The 19,840-nt window shown below is 41.9% G+C and overlaps 2 protein-coding genes across 2 annotated transcripts in view; one reads left to right on the top strand and one right to left on the bottom strand.

Annotated features, from left to right (window-relative positions):
* cenpp (centromere protein P) overlaps positions 1-19,840 on the top strand; it is a 106,063-nt gene that overhangs the window by 49,065 nt on the left and 37,158 nt on the right. The window lies entirely within an intron of this gene.
* aspn (asporin (LRR class 1)) lies at positions 1,147-18,517 on the bottom strand. Its single transcript, XM_080788861.1, has 9 exons — positions 18,322-18,517; positions 15,797-16,107; positions 14,595-14,707; positions 11,803-12,016; positions 10,537-10,647; positions 10,208-10,301; positions 5,901-6,039; positions 5,124-5,358; positions 1,147-2,823 (listed from the first exon to the last, which is right to left on the bottom strand). Exons 2-8 carry the CDS (start codon positions 16,050-16,052, stop codon positions 5,155-5,157), a joined length of 1,131 nt encoding a protein of 376 aa, XP_080644987.1. The 5' UTR covers positions 16,053-16,107; positions 18,322-18,517; the 3' UTR covers positions 1,147-2,823; positions 5,124-5,154.

Genomic DNA, 19,840 nt, shown 5'->3' with positions numbered 1-19,840 from the left:
GTGCACTTTGTCTTACACTGCGCACCAGTCACCTACCTTTTGAGGTGTGCATCAGCCTTTTTTTAAGTTGCTGTCCGAAAGAAACCTTGTATCTCCATACTTCAACTTTTTGAGTTGTGCAACCTCTCCTATAGACTGCTATGTGTGTCAATGGGTCCCTGGCTGTGTCCTTGGGTCCGATCATGGAAATAGCATATTGTCACCACCAAGTGTCACTGTTGTGCAGCTTAACATACAGACACAGAGACACAGATTTTATGTTTTTTCGTAAATTAATTAAAGCCATACTGTGTCACAAATGTATAGTGAAAATAGCACATCTACAAGATCACAACACGTCACACCAGTTGTTTTTTTCATACATTTATGCCATATTTTAGCTTGTAGATCATCTGCTATTGTATCCATTGTAGATATTCTATTTGAGAATTCTGTTAAAAAAAGGAAAAAGAAAATATTTAGTTTAGTGTGTTAACATTTTTCAAAACAGGGGTGGCCAGGCCAAGAGCTTGAGACTAAATATAATAACTAGACATGTAACGATTCACTCAACTCACGATATGATTCGTATCACGATATGAGGTTCACAATAAGATTTTTCACAATATTTTAAACTTTTTTTTTTAAATATAATTTATCTCCCCCCCCCCCCCCCCCTGAGCATTTAAAAAAGAATTATATAACTACATTGAAAAATAAGTAGCATTACTTTTGACAGTGCAGAAACATAATTGCCTTCCTTGATGAGCATCAACGACCATCATCACCTGGGCACAGCTCCCCTCTACAGTGCTCTACTACTGAAAGTGACTCATTTCTCTCCAAAAGCACTTGAATATGATGGAATATGACTAAAGCTCACATTTCACATCACACACCATAATGCACTAGCCCCCCTAATTTTTTTTTATAATAATTGAAAATCAATGTTTTTATTTTTATTTCAATAAATTGATTCATATCGTCGGGATTAATATCGATATATCGCTATACGATATATCAATACATGCCTAATAATAACTATACTTGGATCCATTGGAACAAAACACGTTATTCTTTTATTCTTCTCCATTTTCTGAAAAGTAACCGTTTTGAACATAGGCTACAAGATTTCTATGATAGCCAAGCATCGAGACAAGTCAGGGGTGGGAGGCAGTGTGAGCTTTATTGACTCATACAGAATAAATATAGCACCATGTCAGCTGATTACTACAACACTAGTAGCACTGTGGTCTGGTGTGGTGTTTAGTTGATCTAGGACTACTTCCTCTGCCTCCCATCTGTTGAACACCAACAGAAAGAAACAACATTGAATTCCGGGTGTTTTTCAGGTTGAGAGTAGAACTTTCTAGAACCATGGAATTATAACATACATTATGCAAAAAAACCAAAAACACAGAAATGTAAAACATATGCTGTAGCAACTGCTTGTAAAAAGAAAAACACGTTTCATACAGAGAGACATGCAGTGAGATATTATATAGATTGTACAACAATTTGCAAGTGATTATACTAGAATGAATAATGCCTGTGTCACTTATAAGCTGTTCCGCCATACATACATGCAGGTTTAAATGCAGGTCTGAATGTTGTTTGATTCAGTGTCAGAATGTAAAAAATAAAACCTAAAAATACCGATATCAACTTGATCACACCTGATGATGCTAAAATAAGTCATTATTTATATAAAATAAAAGGAAACAAACTCTCAGTAAATGTTTATTCTCAATTATTTTCTTTTATACGTACTTGTAGCCTGTTCAGTTTGATGTTGTCTATTCTAAGTAACAAAATAATTGAATAACATGTGAAATTATAATTCCACTACAGAGGCATCACCTTTGTGCTCAGTTCTATATACTTATTTGCATGATGGTGTCTCACACCAAAAATAGCTGATCAGAGCTTGTAGATCAGTTATTTTTGGTGGGAAAGCCTTGTGTAACTATAGCATTCAACCAATGCTTATTGGTTTCATTCCATTTGGTCTCATGTGTACCACTTATGTCTACCACTGGGGGTTGCTGTTGGATGGCTTGTGTTGTGGCTGGATGTTTATTGATGATGAGTGCAACTGAATAGGCTGAGTGATGCAGTGAGCTTGTCTTTGGTGTAAAGCCTTGTGTAACATGAACTATAGCAAAGCTCTTTCTCTTGTGTAACATGAACTATAGCAAAGCTCTTTCTCTTGTGTAACATGAACTATAGCAAAGCTCTTTCTAAAGTCTAGTGGTTCCCCAAGATTCTGATGACTCTTCCACGATGGTAGCGTCTTTAAAGCGCCAATTAAACTTTGGTAGAGGTTTGGGTTGTGCACTTACATGCATGCACGGACAAAGTGGATTCTGACTAAATATAAATTTACAAAACCCAAAACAGCCGTGACCACCACACCCCAAACATCATCAAAGTTCAACAGTTATTTTTAACCACTTATAAACCCTATATACGTATTTAACTCTGGTCCTCCAGGGCTCTGTATGGTCCACTAAGACCAAATCTCTTTGCTAAAAAATTGTATATAGGCCTACTGGTGTGTCAGAAACCTTTCATTTCATTAAGAATGCTGGAAAACACTCTTGATAGGAGAGGCAAACGCTACATTACAAATATTTCTCTTTCAAATATCATTTCCCTGTAAACAATTGTGTTATTAATGACGGTGGATATTTATCAGAATAGGAAGCTGGTTGCTTGGGCCGCGTTGTGGTGATGTTAGGTTGTCCCGCTGTCATCTCACTCAGATCTGCTTCAGCTAGCTTCCTCTGGCTTAGCTACAGGAAGTGACACGCTTGACCCCATACTCACAAGCCAATCAGAGACCTGGAGAGACAGCATAGGTTGAGTTGTTAAAGTATGAATGGACCTGTTAGTGAGCAGTTACAACAGACCCGTAGGAGTCAGTTTGGTTCCATTTGTACACTCAGAGTTTTAGACCTGTAAGTTAAGTTAACTAGTGTTGTGTCCTATCGGAACCACCTGTAGAATCGTTAAGCAATTGGAATCGTTGAAATCCTAAAGCATCCCATTCGTCAAAACTACGGTAGTTGGGATGAATGGGATCCTTTACCACCGCATATCTATTTTAAGCTAACAACCTGTCACATGGTTGTGAGCTTGTAGATCTTCTATTTTCCCTGAATGCAGGTGTGTGGGACTGGATTTTGACTTTACTGCATTTTGACTTGACTAGTAGTGTGTCTGTCTTGGGCACAAAAACTGTGAAAGCCACTGGTCTAGTGGTTATGATGAACTGCTCACAGTAGGATAACTAGGATCACAAACTCAAAACTGAGCTGTACGTCGCAATGCACTTGTGCTGTTGTTATTTTTTCCATACTGGCACAAAATGCATTTTTCCACTTGCAAAACGCAGTGTGTGAACACGGCCTTAATTGTCCCAGCAAGAACCCACGTCTGCGTCATTTATGTCTATTGGAACCATTTTTAAGCTGTCTGTAAACCCATAATATCATCAAAACCACACAGGTCGTCATTATTCATCAACAACAGCGGAATGCATCCCGGTAACCAAACACACCCGGCCTGAACTGAATTCATAGGACATGGAGGAAACAAAATAATACTGTACGTTATTAAAACATTACTTATTGCATGGGGACATCAGGTCTGTTCATTAGCAAAAGGCTAGCTGTATTACAGTAGTTCTTTTTTTTAAACATCAGGACCCCCGTATTGATATATTTGGTCGTGGACCACCCATCTGAAAATGTTTTGAATAAAAGTAATAGCAGATGTTCTCCATTGTTCTCGTGTTAATTGCTTGTATACAATGGTTAAAATAATTGTGATGCTGTATTAACACATTTAGTTGGGAGTGGGACCCCCTGGAACCCCCCAAGGACCCTTAGGAGTCACCGGACCCCACTTTGAAAACCACTGCCTTAAAAGTCAGTTTTATCTAACTAGAGCGGTGCCTGTTGGAGCCTCTACAGTGGTGTCCGTTAGGCACTGGCCTACTTGGAACGATGCAAGTTTGAAATGCATGCCCCACCTAGATATTATGCCTGTGTCCCTTTTATGTCCATATATGGGGTTCTTTGTCAGGCATGCCCAAATATGGAGTCTATGCAGACGTCAGAATGATGTCAGAACAGACCAGCTCCATATACGGACACTGGACATGGGCCCTGTCCAAACCCCGGGCAGATACTTTTTTGGGGCGGTTCTGGACAACCGTGGGTCCGATCGACTCAACACCAGGCACTGCACCCCCTGTGGTGGTGTGGAACACGTGTGTCGAATTTGAAGTCGGTGGGGCAAGGAGTTCTCGAGTTACGTGGATTACAGACGTACACACACACACAGAGACTTGGTGCATTTATAGATGTAAGGTCCTTGCATACCCAGAGTGTTTATTTTGTGGGATTAGCTAATTCACGTGAGTTTAAACTGCTGTTCGAGTCATAAGCACATGAACACAGAAATGTTGTTTTTAGCTGTGACTAAAAGCTTCAACCTGTATTAATGAGGCATCATCAAATTAATAGTTTACCGCTGTAAACCTACAGTATGATGTGACAATATAGCTGACATTCTGATTGACACCAGGTGACACAAGGTGTCAGTCTTAACATCAGGTGGCAATCTTAAAGGACGACTTCACCTGCTTTATCTTCATACTGTAATTATTACAACCTAAAGGTCCTCACTAATGCTACCATTATAATATGGTAGCATTTTTGCCTACTCACTCTGTGTCTCAGTGGAGGGCTGTGGGCAGTTCAGAAACCCACCTACCAGTGGCATCATCAATGTGGGAATCCAAACGAATAGTAAGTAACTGCAGACTTTCAATTCTATCCTTTCTATAGGGTCCTTGGGGTGATAATGATCCCAGAAAGTTAGTATGCTATAATGGAAGCCATTGTTCTCACGTTAATACGAATGTTGTTGTGACGATGATGTTCACTGCTAGGCGGTTTTATGAACTGTCCACAGCCTTCCTCTGAGACACAAACGGAGTAAGAATAATTTTGTCTCCATATTATGAGCATTACATAGGTTTAAAATGGGTGAAATCGTCCTTTAACAACTGCATCTATATTTAAAAAAAAAAACACAGTTTTGTAATTATTTGTCCCTCAGGGTTTTGAACGCACCGTCATTGTTCTAGCTTGTGGCATAGACATCCTACTTCCTCCTGAAGTTGGATGCCAGTTGGACACCGCGGCTTCCCGCCACGCAGCGGAACGTGGTGGGCGGAATGTTCCAGTATCTCACTGGGTTGGCGAACAGACTGATGCTGCTGTACTGGCTCTTCTTATCGCTGTCCCTGCTGGGGCAGAAGTCATTCACCCCAACATAGTTGATTTTATTACCGTGAAGAAACATCACCTGGGGAGACACACAATGGGGTGAATAACATCTCATCGTTCCATAGGGATATAAAATATCATCTTGTGTTGACCTGTAAAGGTCAATTAGTTACAATACTACTTAGTTACAATATTGTGAGTACAACAAGTCACATAGAAAGGATGTGTCTAATATTTATCCGAAATATCACCATATATGGCATTGATGATAATGATGCCTAAATACTCGGTGACTAACGATGGAGCACGTTTACTGTGGTGACCATCCCTGACCTGGAGGTATCTGGAGCTATAATGTGGCGATACCTGAGAGACCAGGTGCAACGTACCTGCAGGTACCTGAGGGAGCTTAGACCAGGGGGGACCTTTAGACCAGGTGCAACGTACCTGCAGGTACCTGAGGGAGCTTAGACCAGGGGGGACCTTTAGACCAGGTGCAACGTACCTGCAGGTACCTGAGGGAGCTTAGACCATGGGGGACCTTTAGACCAGGTGCAACGTACCTGCAGGTACCTGAGGGAGCTTAGACCAGGGGGGACCTTTAGACCAGGTGCAACGTACCTGCAGGTACCTGAGGGAGCTTAGACCAGGGGGGACCTTTTTCAGTTTGTTGTTCTCCAGGTGGACTTCTCTGACGTTTGGGATGGAAGCCAGACTTCCATTCTCTACAGACTTGATCTGGTTAAAACCCAGACTCAACCTACACACGGACAGACAGGCATGCATAAAAACAAATAAGACAGACAGACAATCAGAAGGATAAGGATACAATCCTTATACAACAAAGATTTGAGCGCTGCCTAATCACTATATAAATTCGACTACCACGGATTAGAAATTTTAAAGTCAACAGCCTGGACAAATCCTCAATGTACTCTCCTCCCACTCTGACATCATCATCTGAGCTGCTCAGACGTGTGTTAATGATACAACACTAGCCTAGCATGGCCAGACTAATATCACTGCTCAGATTTTAGTCTGGAATCTCTGTGTGGAACCTGCATTTCCAAAGGGAAATTTCAGAATGAGTGAAATCCGATCACAACTGAGCGATGCCAGACCAAATTTGCAGAGGGCACTTTTGAGGTCTGCTTACACCTCCAACGTCTGGGTTTTGAAATTATGTCATATGGCAGCCAAGTCTATGGACTAATGTTTTTAGAGCACTTTTAACAAACAGAATGTCAACCAAGTCTATGGACTTGTAATGTTTGTTTACAGCAGTAAACGTCATGTGATGTCATGTAAGTAATATAAATATAAATATTGCACCCCGTCACTTCACACGTGTTTTGTCAACACATCAGAGGCTGACACGGGTGAGGAAGATGAGGTGGGAATGGGATAAGGTGAAGCGGGCACGGCTGCGACTGAGGTGTGCACTGGAACGAGACATGAGGCTGGCACAGAGGTGGCAGAGGTGGGCACTGGGACATGAGATTAGGTGGACATTGGGACATGAGATTAGGTGGACACTGGGACATGAAAATAGGTGGACACTGGGAGATGAGATTAGGTGGGCACTGGGAGATGAGATTAGGTGGGAACTGGGAGATGAGATTAGGTGGGCACGGGAAATGGAGCTGGGTCCGTCACAGGAAGTGGACATGAGTCTGGCACGGGTCATGAGGCCGGCACAGGACCTGGAGATAAGGCGGGCTCAGGAACTGCCAGTAGAGGATCATCGGCTGGAACATCAGGCCATCATTGAGTCCATGGAGGCACATGTCAACCCGGGTGTGGACCTGGCTGCAGAGTTTTACCCAGCGATTCCACCAGCCAGTGAGCATCTAATACACAGTCTGCCACATATGAGCGTCCGTGAGTCTGTGGAAAACTCCTGTAGCATCTGCTGTAGTGACTACATTGAAGGGGAGGTGTACACTCGTTTGTCCTGTAACCATGGTTACCACAGACGCTGCATCACCCTGTGGCTGCAAACGTCTGCCGCGTGCCCCGTGTGTCGTCACATGTCGGCTCCTCCCACTCCCCTCCTACAAACATTCTTCCAGACTCTCTCAGAATACTTACTTAGAATAGTCAGTACATTAGTAGTATTATTAGTTGTACTGTTCTCGGTCAGTGTAGGGACTGGTAACATGTCATTGTTCCGACTTCTCATTAGTCCGACCGATTTCTTCACAGGTGAGTAGCAAAATAACCTGAACACAGTTCAAGGTAACCAGTAAGACGCCCTGAGGGCGAGAAGCATCCGCCTGGGTGACGGCAGACTGCTGGGCGAGTGTTTTGGCATGGAGGGTCATCATCATATGGAATGAATTGTGAATACTAGCCATATATGGAGCGTGTCTTGTGTGTACAGGGTTTGATGAGGTCAGATCAACATATGGAATGTCAGAACAGGTCAGCTCCATATATGGAGCTGAGGGATTGAGGTTTGAGGTCAGTACATACTGTATATAGAGTTCCATATAGGCTCCATATATGCAGACCTAGGTGATGACTTCTCCATGTATGGCTATCCAGTGTTTGATGAGGTCAGTGTCGTGATCTTCATATATGGAGATGGTCTTGCCGCCTATATGGCCGTCATATATGGAGTGTCAACCATATATGGTGGCGTGACATGTCATGAGGCGTAATCGACGTGGCGGATCGACAGGTTTCGGCAGGTTTTCTGAACATGTCTGTCTTCTCTGTGTACTGCTGCATCAAAGTTTTCAAAATAATTGGACTGTCTTGTACACACCTTCACAATAATGCAAAGCCTTTCTAAAGTGAACAGAAATACAAACATTGCATAGAATTACTTAAAGTGAAACATTATACAGTATAATTGAATATTTGTCTTAAACGCAACACATTAGTAAATCGTAGTTTCTCCCCTCCAACGTCTAGCTTTCACTCGTGAGTCGTGATGTCATGTGGCAACCAAGTCTATGGACTTCTAACGTTTGTCTGAGAGCCCCTAAAAAAAATAGGATAAAGAACTATGACCGTCTGCACATTTCCTGGCATTGAACGGCACTAATCTGTTCTGTTTTTTAGATCTCATGCTTTATGTTTTTTGTGTTATTTTATGTGAAACTTAATGGGCTGCTGTTTTGGCCTGGACTCCCTTGCCAAAGAAATTTTTAAATCTCAATGGGACTATTCCTGGTAAAATAAAGGTGGAAAGAAAATAACAAAAGCAGAGTAATCTCAATGGGATTGGACTGGCTGAGTCAACACTAACAGGGACTAGTTAATGTCTCTGCTTTATTTCCAGGAAAAGTAAGATTACACAGCGAATTGGCCCACATTCCCACAATATGACTATACCTTTTGATTACATGTTGTATTTTGTTGGTTACTTAAATAATCACAATATTACACTTGAGGGTGTTCTGAACCGTCATCATTGGCACTTCAGTGATACTTAGGGAACAGTGTGCTTGACCGCATCACTGTTTTGCCAATAATGATGGTAAAGCACACCCTCGAGTGTATGATCGCTTCATTGACGCCCGTGGAAAGATGGAACATTCAACCGTTAAGGTACAAACTGGAACTGCAGATACATGCAGTACTGTGTATATCACTATTAGGGTTCTGGAGGAATACTGGTTTCAGCTCAAGTGTAACCATACATACAGTATACATTCTAATCTAAATGCATACTGTCGTGGAAATACCAGTGGTCAGCAGCAATAATAGCTATCTAACCTCTGGCTAATCATAGCAATGGTAAACAAATGAACACGCTGGTTTAATTTCATCACATCAGCACTGTAATGGAATTATGCCAATACTACACTGTAGTATTGGTACAATAGTACTCCTATGAACCTTCCAACTGAAAGGACATTTGTCCACTCTGTCTCCAGGTCTACTGTATTTCCAACTCACAGTAGTAGGCAAGCCATTTTCAAACTGGCTGGTTGCCTGTCAGAATAACTATCATTTCTAGTACAGTGTGTGATACAATAAACTATAGACGAATAACAGTTTAAGTCCAAATTGTATTCTGACCCCTCCAAGAAAAGGCCTCGTTGTCCTGACCCCTTATCCATCATTTATACATTATGGATAATTAGTGTGGACTTTTAAAGGACCACTTCACCACTTTTCAACATCTCTTCATGATAAAACACAACCATTTTTTCCCTACTCAGTCTGTGTCTCATAGGAGGGCTTTGGGCAGTTCGGACACCCGTCCACCAGTGACATCATAATTAGGCAGCTTTTTTTTTTAAAGAAGATTTGTTTTAAAATATTTAGATTTTTATTATTGTGAGAACGATGGCTTCAACTTTTGCATTGCAACTTTTCAGGAAAAGAAAGCCTGCCGTTTCTATTAGCTTGGATTTACCATTGATGATGTCACTGGTGGACAGGTTTCTGAACTGCCCACAGCTTTCCTATGAGACACAGACTGAGTAGGAAAAAAATGTGGTATTTTATCATTAACATTAGTTAGGACCAATTATAGGAAGAGAAGTTGAAAAGTGGTGAAGTGGTCCTTTAACTGTTATTTGTCTATAGTACTTTATTGATCTGATATTTTGAAGGTGGAAAAAACATGTAATTGGGTAATTTTTTTAATATGAATGTCAAGGTGCATTGATTGATCAAACTGAACGCCAAGGTTTCTAATGTTGGGGCGCACGTTGGGTTTACCATCACACCGCACATTAATGTCCTTTAAAACACACCTAAGTCGTTGATTATCTCGGACAACGTGCAGCAGTAGGTCCTTTGTGCCAGTTCAGTTATTGCTTTTATCAAGTTGTATTGAAAGATTTAGGAAAAGAAAAGCTGAAGACCCCTCGTTCAAACCTACGGCAAATTCTATTCCAACCATCTGTTCTTAATGGAATTGTGTGAATCCAGCCTCTGGTACATGTACTGTACTATGCATACTGTACCTCTGTAGGTTTTTAAATCTTTTGAAGTCTTCTATCTCCACCTTTGAGATCTTATTGTAGTCGAGTTGAAGCTCCGTCATGGAGGAAGGCAAGTCTAACACAGACACACACACACACACACACACACACACACACACACACACACACACACACACAACCAGATGTAAGTTGACTGATCAAAACTTCCCTTTTACGTTCTTGTTCTGTTGGTCATTGGCAGCTGCCCAGTACAATCACAGTATTACTGTTGGTCACTGGGCGAGCTGACCAGTACAATCACAGTCCTGTGTTGTTCATGGGGTCACCACATCAATTATTAGTTAGTTTACCTTTTGGTATAGCAGTGAGCTTGGCCTCAGATATGCCCAGGTACAGAGTGGCCACTCCATCAAACGCTCCCAACTCGATGCCACTGTTGGCCAGAGGGTTGGCTCCCAACTCTGAAGGAGAACAAAAAGACATCATTCGTCATCATGACAACTTTCCCTCGGTTACGTTTAATGAACGACTAACGAATAACGTGTTCCTTCCACACACTACGTCCAGCTGGGGAAACTCCCCCCCTGTCAGGTGAAAAGAAGCAGCTTGGACACCCCAGGTTGGCAGAGGAAGTGTAGCGCCCAGGATTACATTAGATACGGGGCACGGTGGCACAGTTGGTAGTGCTGTCGCCTCACAGCTAGAAGGTCCTGGGTTCGATTCCCGCTCGGGGCACTGTGGGTGCTGGCGGCGTGTTTCCTCCTCCGCGTCATCAGTGCCCATACCTGAAGGCGGGGTTGGCGAAAGGGCCTTTCTGTGTGGAGTTTGCATGTTCTCCCCGTGTCCCCTAGGGTAGGTACCCTCACAAAAACATGCAGTGATCCTGGTCTCTAAACTGCCTCCCCCTGGCCAGCCGGGGCGCCTGATGGAGGGGAAAGGAACTGGTTGGAATAACGTGTTCCTTCCACGCGCTACGTCCAACCAGGGAAACTCCCCCCTGTCAGGTGTAAAGGAGCAACTTGGACACTCAGGCATGAAGGGAGCATGAGTTAAGTCTGTTGCTCTCCCCAGGTTGGCGGAGGGTGTGTAGAGCCCAGGATCACAGTAGATGATTGGCACAGGGGTGAAAAATGGGTTACAAAATCGTGGGATAAAAAATATATATAAAAAAAAGGATTACATTAGATCAGGAGTGCCCAAAAGGTAGATCGTGATCTACCAGTAGATCACAAAGGCTGTTCAGGTAGATCACATGACATGCCCCTAAAACAATATAATTTAAATATGAAAAACTATTTTTTCTGCCACTTGAATTAAGGTGAATTGATTGATTGATATAAAAAAGGGCCTGTCTGATCAAACCCATAATGTCATACTTGCACACAAACATCAGTAGCATTAGAAAGACAGACAGACAGACAGACAGACAGACAGACAGACAGACCCTATACCAATTACATCTACCCCTCTATTTCCCATTCCAAGTGCATTTGTCTCATATGTAAAAGCCAACAACGCTTTTCCAAAGCCCCCTTATTATTTTGGGGGGTCGCAGCCTGAAAAGGTTGAGAACCACTGCTCTAGACTAGAGACAACTGTGAACTGTGTGTCCTTACCGAGCACGTTGAGGCTCCTCAGGCCTTTGAAGGCTTCCTTCTGGACTTTGCTGATCCTGTTCTCATGGAAGCGGAGCTCCAGGATGTTGGGGGGCAGGTTGGCAGGGATCTGAGTCAGCAGGTTGTAGGACAGATACAGCAGCCTGAGACGGCCCAGGTCCTTAAACGCCTTGGGATGAATACTGGACAACTTGTTGTTGATCAGGTACAGAGCCTGGGACGAAAAGACAAGTACAATATACAGTAAGACCACACTGCTGCACTGTTGTTATTTGGATGGATTACACCTTTAAAACATTTTTGATGATTTAAGCACATGTTTGCGTGTGATTGGTGCTTTGATGACGGCATGCTGTGGTTTGAGTTCCAGCTGGAAGCCAACGTTGCAATCAAAGACCTTCATCCAGACAGCAGATGTTGAGTCCTTCCTGTAACTGTCCCAGGTTATTATAGTTTAGAATTTAGAATTTGGTTATTATTTTTTTCTTTCCATTTTGCCTTTTTATTTTCAGTTTAGTTTGCTAATATCTATATTGTTGCTTTTTAAAAGACTAGTTTTAGTATAGTTTCATTAGTTTGAGTGTTAGTTTTAATTTATTTTAGCGTAATATAGGGTAGTAGGGGGCAAGATTCAGTATAATTTTCAATTATACTTACATTTACAATTACATTCTTCTCAGAGGCTGGTACTTTTTACCCTATTATTTCACAGCCTTTAGCTACTATAGTCACTTGCCGATTTAGATTATTTATACAAATGATGATGTACAATATTATTATTAGCGTTATTAGGTTAGGCTTGGCCAGCAGTAACAGTAATTAAAGTAAATGCCACATTTACACACTACAACATTAAAGTGATGAATACATGAATGCATTACTAATTATAATGCATTAATGTGATTGTGCTTTCAAAAAAACATTTTTTAATCAAATATTCGCTTTGACTTTTTCATGTCCTTGATATAAAAAGGTCTTTTTCAAAACGGGTTGTTCAGAAAAACTGATTTAGTAGAGATTTGTAGAATCAGCATCAGGTCTTAATGGGTGAAATAAGTTATTCTTCCATCACTGGTAGGACAGACAGTGTTGGACAGACAGACGGAGAGACCGACAGACAGACCGTATTGTTTTTCTCTGTAGGACCGACAGATGGTGTAATGCTGTGTAGAGGAATGGAGATAATTATCCCACAGACTATCTGGACTTCTGCCATCCTCTGATCACAATATGTTTTGTATTTACATTTTACATGCCTCTTTCATGTGAATGTAGCCGTACAAATGCAGTGCATCATGTGATGTTGGAGCCATTAAAAACAGAGTTGACAGACAGACAGGCCGAGAGGTCTTTTAAGGCTGAATCCAGGACAGTATGCAGTATATGTAATGAGACAATAATCCTCTGTCTGTTCGTGACCTTGTCAGGGCGTCTCCTGAAATGTTTGAGTACCAGGCTACCAGCCCACTTGGTTCATGGTGGTACAAAGACTCCATACAGTCTGACTGGGGTTTTAGGAATGGTGAGATCTTTGTTCACTGCGTGCTCACAACCAAACATTCCTCATCAAACAATTTCAGACTTGCCCTCTGTCCATTGTTTGTTACAAATACAGGACGAGTGATGTGGTGGTCGTTTGGGGGAAGGTTAAGCTTCTGACTTCTAAAACCAGCCTTTTCCCCACAGCGCTGCAGACTGTCGTCGCCAGGCTATCAAGTCGTAAATAGTTGTAATATACTGATTTCTGGGACGGTGTAGTGGAAAAAAGTACTTTTTTAAAAACGGTATCAAAACTGCAATGTAGAAATACTTACAAGTTACAAGTACGAGTCTGGAATAAAAAAAAAATACGTGAGTAAAAGTACTGGCATCAAAATGTACTTAAAGTACCAAAAGTAGACAGTACTCATTATGCAGAATATCCCATTTCAGTTTTCAAATGTATAAAAATCCTTTGAAAATAGCAGATCTACAAGCACACATGAGCTTGTAGATAACTTGCAACTTGCTGTTCATATTTCATAACACATGTTACACTACACTGCCTTTCAAGTAGCTCATCACTGACTAGAAATATTCTATGCCGTTTGTAAGGATGACAGTCATCCTCAATCATGAGTCAATCATGAGTCAACATTGTTGACTTATGATTACACGTCCCTGTTACTTGGAACTAAGGCTGGGCGATCAATAATGACTTCAACACAATATCTGCAGGGAGGGAACATCCGTGAACCCTCGCTATGAGTCTCGCTATGTCGAGTCCGTCTGCCTGTCATCATTTTGAAGAGTGCAAACTGACTGTGAAAAGTGGTCTGGTTAAGTAATTAAATGGCAGGTGTGGGGTTGCCATGGCAATCAATTGGCTGAGGCAGAGCCTGGGACTTCTACAGGAAGTCCCAGAGCATTTTGTGGCGGTTCTGGACACTGACTCAAGGCAGGACACAGGAACGTGTGTGTGTCAAATTTGAAGTTGGTGGGGTGAACAGTTCTTGAGTTACGTGGATTACAGAAGTACACACACACACACACACACACACACACACACACACACACACACACACATTTATTTATTCTAAGATGAATGATTATTATTACTATTTTTACACTGCCATAGTTCTCTGACAAGGGCTGTACTGTATGTCAAACTGTTACATGTGGGATATTTCTTCTAAGGGAGTGCAAATATTATCTTTGTGACTTTAAAATAATTATATGTTAAGGAAACTTAAAAACTGTTCTGGAAACGGATCCAAATGTGATGGAACCGGTTCACAGGGACTTAGGCTTACGTAGAGGTCTTTCAGGCCTTTGAAGTCGTTTTCTTTGATGTCAGTGATGTCATTGTTCTGGAGGTCAATCATCCGCGTGTCCTCTGGAATCTTCTCTGGAATGGAGATCAGACCTGTAGAGAGAGAGACACACACACACAAATGTGAGCACAATAAAAAATAAATACAGTAGCATGGACATTTTGCCCCCCAAAATAATCATATTTGAACTGCGGACGCCCAGGAATTGTTGGAGTTGAGGCATTACATTTAGTTTCACTCTGTTCCACAGATAAATATTGTGAAAATAGCCAAATGTATTGTCTAGTGACTAGACAATACATTGCGAAAAAGCCGATCTACAAAGTCACATAGACTAGACTCTAGTCTATGTGACTTTGTAGATCGGCTTTTTCGCAATGATTACCTCTTTCTGATAATATTTGACAATTAGGATTTTTGTCCAACTGTGCAACAGCAACCAATGGGTGAAAAGAGGGGCGGGTTAACATGTGGAACTTGACGTGGTTATGTTGTGTAGTGCAGATCAGCTATTGTCAAACTTTTTGCCACTTTCTCTATTTGACAATGTGGCCAATCTTTGACCAGTTTTTATAGTATACCGTAGTTTGTTGTAGGGATGTCCCGATACACTTTTTTCGCTTCCGATCCGATCCGATACCGATACCGAATACCGATACCAGTGTCGTGATCTCATGTTATGTTTATAGCTATCTAGCTATATATCTTGTGTTGTGTTTATAGCAGACTCCTCACTCAAATGCACTTGCAGTTCGTGCAACTTGAAAGCTAACTCCAACATTGTATTTACCTGCCATAGTGTCAACCCCTTACCCCTGTGTCGGATCGGTGGTTAGACAGGCATATTCACCGATACCGATATGACAAATAAGGGCCGATCCGATACTTTTCGATCTCTAGTTTGTTGATTACTTTTGATGCAGTAATGGTCTTATTTGTATTTATTTATTTATTTTATTTAAGAATCTTAAAAGCCTTTAATTGTCACTTTAGAAATGTGCAGATACCCTGTAATACATTTAAACACTATGTTAGTTTTGTTAACAGTTGAGTTCAGTCAGTAAACAATGTTGCACATTAACTAAATCATCTGGGGACATGTGTGAGTGAGGGTTGAGAACCACTGGTGTTGTAGTGTACTGTAGTGTAATATTGTGTTATGCTGTGAAGTGGTATTTTACCCTTATCAGAACACTGAACCACGTGCGGGAAACACGTACACCCAGATGGACAATCCTCATCATCATCATCGTCGTCATCATCAATATCGTTGTCGTCGTCCCCCCATCGGCTGGCCGGTCTGTCGAGCGCCCTCCGACTGGCCGGTCTGTCGGCCATCATCGTGTCGTAGTTCCTCATGTAGTCCATGGCGTCCATTGGCTCGTACGGCTTGCTGTCTCCTATCGCCAGGAGCCACAGTAGGAGGAAAGCCCGCATGGTGCCGTTGCTAGGAGACCGTTGCCCGGGCAGTCAAATAGCAGCCCAGAGAGTCCTGTTAGCAACAGACCAATAAAAAAACAGGACTGGACCATGATGTCATCACCCTTGAGGAAATGCCTCAATTGTATAAGCTTATAAAGTATGTTGCTGTGCTCCAAGCTCAAAGCTTACCAAACCTAGAGCCAGGTCAGGAAAAAGGAGGGGAAAAAGGCGTATACACTGACATAAAAAGGTAGAGGCTCTTGGGATGCTAAAAATTCCAATTTATTTTCCAGGTGGAAAAGGTATTCAACAAATCAAACCATGTCCCACTACAGAAATATAAGTCCATAATGTTTATTGTTCCATAGTGTGCCTCATAGTGACAAGGATGACAAACGTTTCGGCTTATCCAGGCATCATGGAGATGGTGGCATTATGAAAAGGTGATTAAAGGAGATCCTCAGACCTTTTTTACGAAACGTCCACTCCTTTTTTCACCTTTTCACAAAGTCAACTTCTTCACCTTGTAAATAAATTTGTATCAATATTTAATAGAGATACAAGTATCTCTTTAGCCCTGTCTGTTATCTGTCTTGTGTTTCATGCTGCAGTAATTCTTTGACAGCTTCATTGGTCCCTCGCGGGATCAATGAAGGTTTATCCATCTAATGTTCCGAGTATACACTCGTGTTTAGCCCAAAACCTGGTGTGTTGTGTTGTCAGGAGGATGAGGGCAGGAGCAGGCCTGGAGAAGCATTTAGATTAGAACATGACGCTAATCTGGAGCCGGTCCACCGGGCAGAGGGCATGTGAGGTCTGTGGGAGCCTTACTTATCATACCAGTGTTTCCATGCAAACTCGTAAAAGCACCGATCTCAGCCAAACACCTCACGCTGCATACGAACCATCTGTGTCCATTTAGCAAACATTTGCAGTGTTGTTAAAATAGGAACCCAGCATTTCATCAAACACATTTAGGAGCCAGTGGAGAGCTTTGGTGGAATGTGGGGTTTGCGTGCATGCCTTGTCTCAGGACCTTTCCACTGCCTCGTCAGTGGGACCACCACCAGCCACAACTATGTACTGGTGGTCCCACGTCCTGCACAGACAGCAAATACCTCTGACAGCACGGACCCCGTCCCTGGGCCTGCATGTCCACATACCGCTAGTCTTCACATCAACACATGAACTAGTTTTAACATGAACACATTAGTCTTAACATCAACCCATTAACTAGTCTACATCAACCCATTAACTAGTCTACATCAACCCATTAACTAGTCTACTCTACATCAACCCATTAACTAGTCTACATCAACCCATTAACTAGTCTACTCTACATCAACCCATTAACTTGTCTACATCAATCCATTAACTAGTCTACATCAACCCATTAACTAGTCTACATCAACCCATTAACTACGGTAGTCTACACTGTAACATCAACCCATAGTCTACATCAACCCATTAACTAGTCTACATCAACCCATTAACTAGTCTACACTGTAACATCAACCCATTAACTAGTCTACATCAACCCATTAACTAGTGGGTTTATGTTATATTAAGTAGTCTTAAAATAAACCAATATAGTACTATCTAGTCTTAACATCAATCCATTGACTATTCTTAGCATAAATCCATTAACTATTCTTAACGTCAACCCTTAACTAGTTTAACATAATTCCGCAATGACATACTACTAACTAGTCTTAGTTATGATACAGTACACTCACTAACCATTTCTAACACACCTATTCTTAATTATCATATACTATACTACACTCACATAGTACTAAGTGATAATATAAACCCACATAGTGGGTAGTTTGTACATAAACCCATACTGTAGTACTAAATTGTCTTTTAGATACTACCACAGTGTTAACTACAGAAGCATCAGGGATTATTAGTGTACCTAAAATGTGTACTTAAAATACTGCATCTCCCTACTCACATGAACACATACATAATTTATTACACTATAAGTGCACTTATGTCATTAATTCACTGGCGCGTTGTCCCTGTAAAACCCATTGACGTTTTATTTATTTATTATGCAACCATCTATGAGATCACGTTAATGAATGCAACATGTTGGCTCCTATACCTGGGATGTCTTGTTAGGTGTGTTTGGTTACGCCCGATTTACAGTTGGCTGCGCATCGGGTCGCCCAATCAAAATAGCAGATCTACAAGCTGTAGGGCGAGTGATGTCCCAGACGGTAGGTGTTAGTTAGAGTGTGCTAGAGCGTGGAGGAGACCAGCGTAGCGTGCATCCTACCTGGGATGTCCTGGGAGGTGTCAGCCTGCAGGATGCAGCGGAGGCAGCAGCAGGATTAGGAGCAGTAGAAGAAGAGCGGTAGCAGAGAGAGAGGTCCAGTTGGAAAGCTCCAGGTTTGAGTGTCAATGAATTCCCAGTGACTGGAGAAGAACATTACTTACTTACTCTCTCTCTCTCTCTCTCTCTCTCTCTCTCTCTCTCGTCTGTCTGCCCCCTCCTCCCCCCCCCCCCAGTGGAAACAGAAACCACAGCTACCACAGCTGAGGTCTTGGCGTGAGAAGCTCAGTTATACTAAAGATCTCTTAAATCTCGTTCACGGATCGCATTCTCTCTCTCTCTCTCTCTCTCTCTCTCTCTCTCTCTCTCTCTGTACTTGTCGAACACAAAGGAAGGGGATTGTTGAGTCTTTGATTTCAGGGCAGCATGATGGTGTTTATACTGTGCGTGTTCACCTCACATCGCCTGGTCTCCTGCCACCTTAAACACTGAAACATAAACCTGCTGTCAAATGCTTTGGCAGAAACTGGAGAACTAAACTGAGCTTCTGCTACTGGTCCTTAATTCCTCCTCATGCTGCTGCCTTCCATCCAAGCGCTTCGATCAGGGACTCATTAAGAATTAGACCAGGGAGAATTTCATCACTATTAACGTAATACATGGTTGAGGTGTTTTACAGACAAATGCATTCTTGTCTAGTATAAACATATTCTGCATATGAATGCATGCATCTGTAGGCAATATGTGTCTGAATTGTTCTGGTTTCTGTTTGTAGTCCATTTTGTAGACCAAATCGTACCGACCAATCGTGATTCATGATTGAGGTGCATTGGTGATGTGAGGTCAGCATCCAGGTCCATGCGGGGAGCAAGAGAGGTAGAATGCATTTCCTGAAATACTGAAAACACTTGAAACCCAGTGCTATGTGATGAACTATTAACGGGGTGTAAACTGGCTAATTGTGAAATAATCCAGTCTCTGAACTCCTTTCCCGATTCTGAAGTTGCTGATCGGATCAGATTTTAAACGATGATCCATTGATCATCGTTTAAAATCTGATCCGATGCATTAGCCCAGATATCTGCTGGCTGCACAGGAAAGCCCAGAAACAGATGATGGCAATCAGTTTCAAGATTGGTCACTTGGTCAAATTTGTACCATGTCCTTTGTATGTTTTCTTTGTTTCCAAGTTTTTGCCTCACATGAGTTTCCAGGAGTTTCACGTCACTTTTAAACACAATGAGAGCATATTTAGTGGGCACGTTTGAAACTAAAAGTTACTTAAGCTTATACCGATCCCATCTTCCAGAGGGACAGGCCGATTAGACTTCTAATTAGAATTCTTTCAAAACCAAAGGTTTTTTATGGAGGTGGTACCTGGATTTTCAGGTTGGGACACCACTTTCATCCAATCAGGAGAGAGAACCCATCAGATTCAATCTTATAGAGTGTTGCAGCTCAAAAATGTGTCGGCTCATTTTGTTTAAACTTCTGATTTCAACCCTCGATGAGATTTCTCTCT

The sequence above is a fragment of the Protomyctophum bolini genome (genome assembly GCF_963924005.1).
Source record: "Protomyctophum bolini genome assembly, chromosome: 2".
In the NCBI taxonomy this organism is placed as follows: Eukaryota; Metazoa; Chordata; class Actinopteri; order Myctophiformes; family Myctophidae; genus Protomyctophum; species Protomyctophum bolini.
Note: the sequence above shows the minus strand (reverse complement) of the source record. Positions and strands in the feature narration are given on the sequence as shown.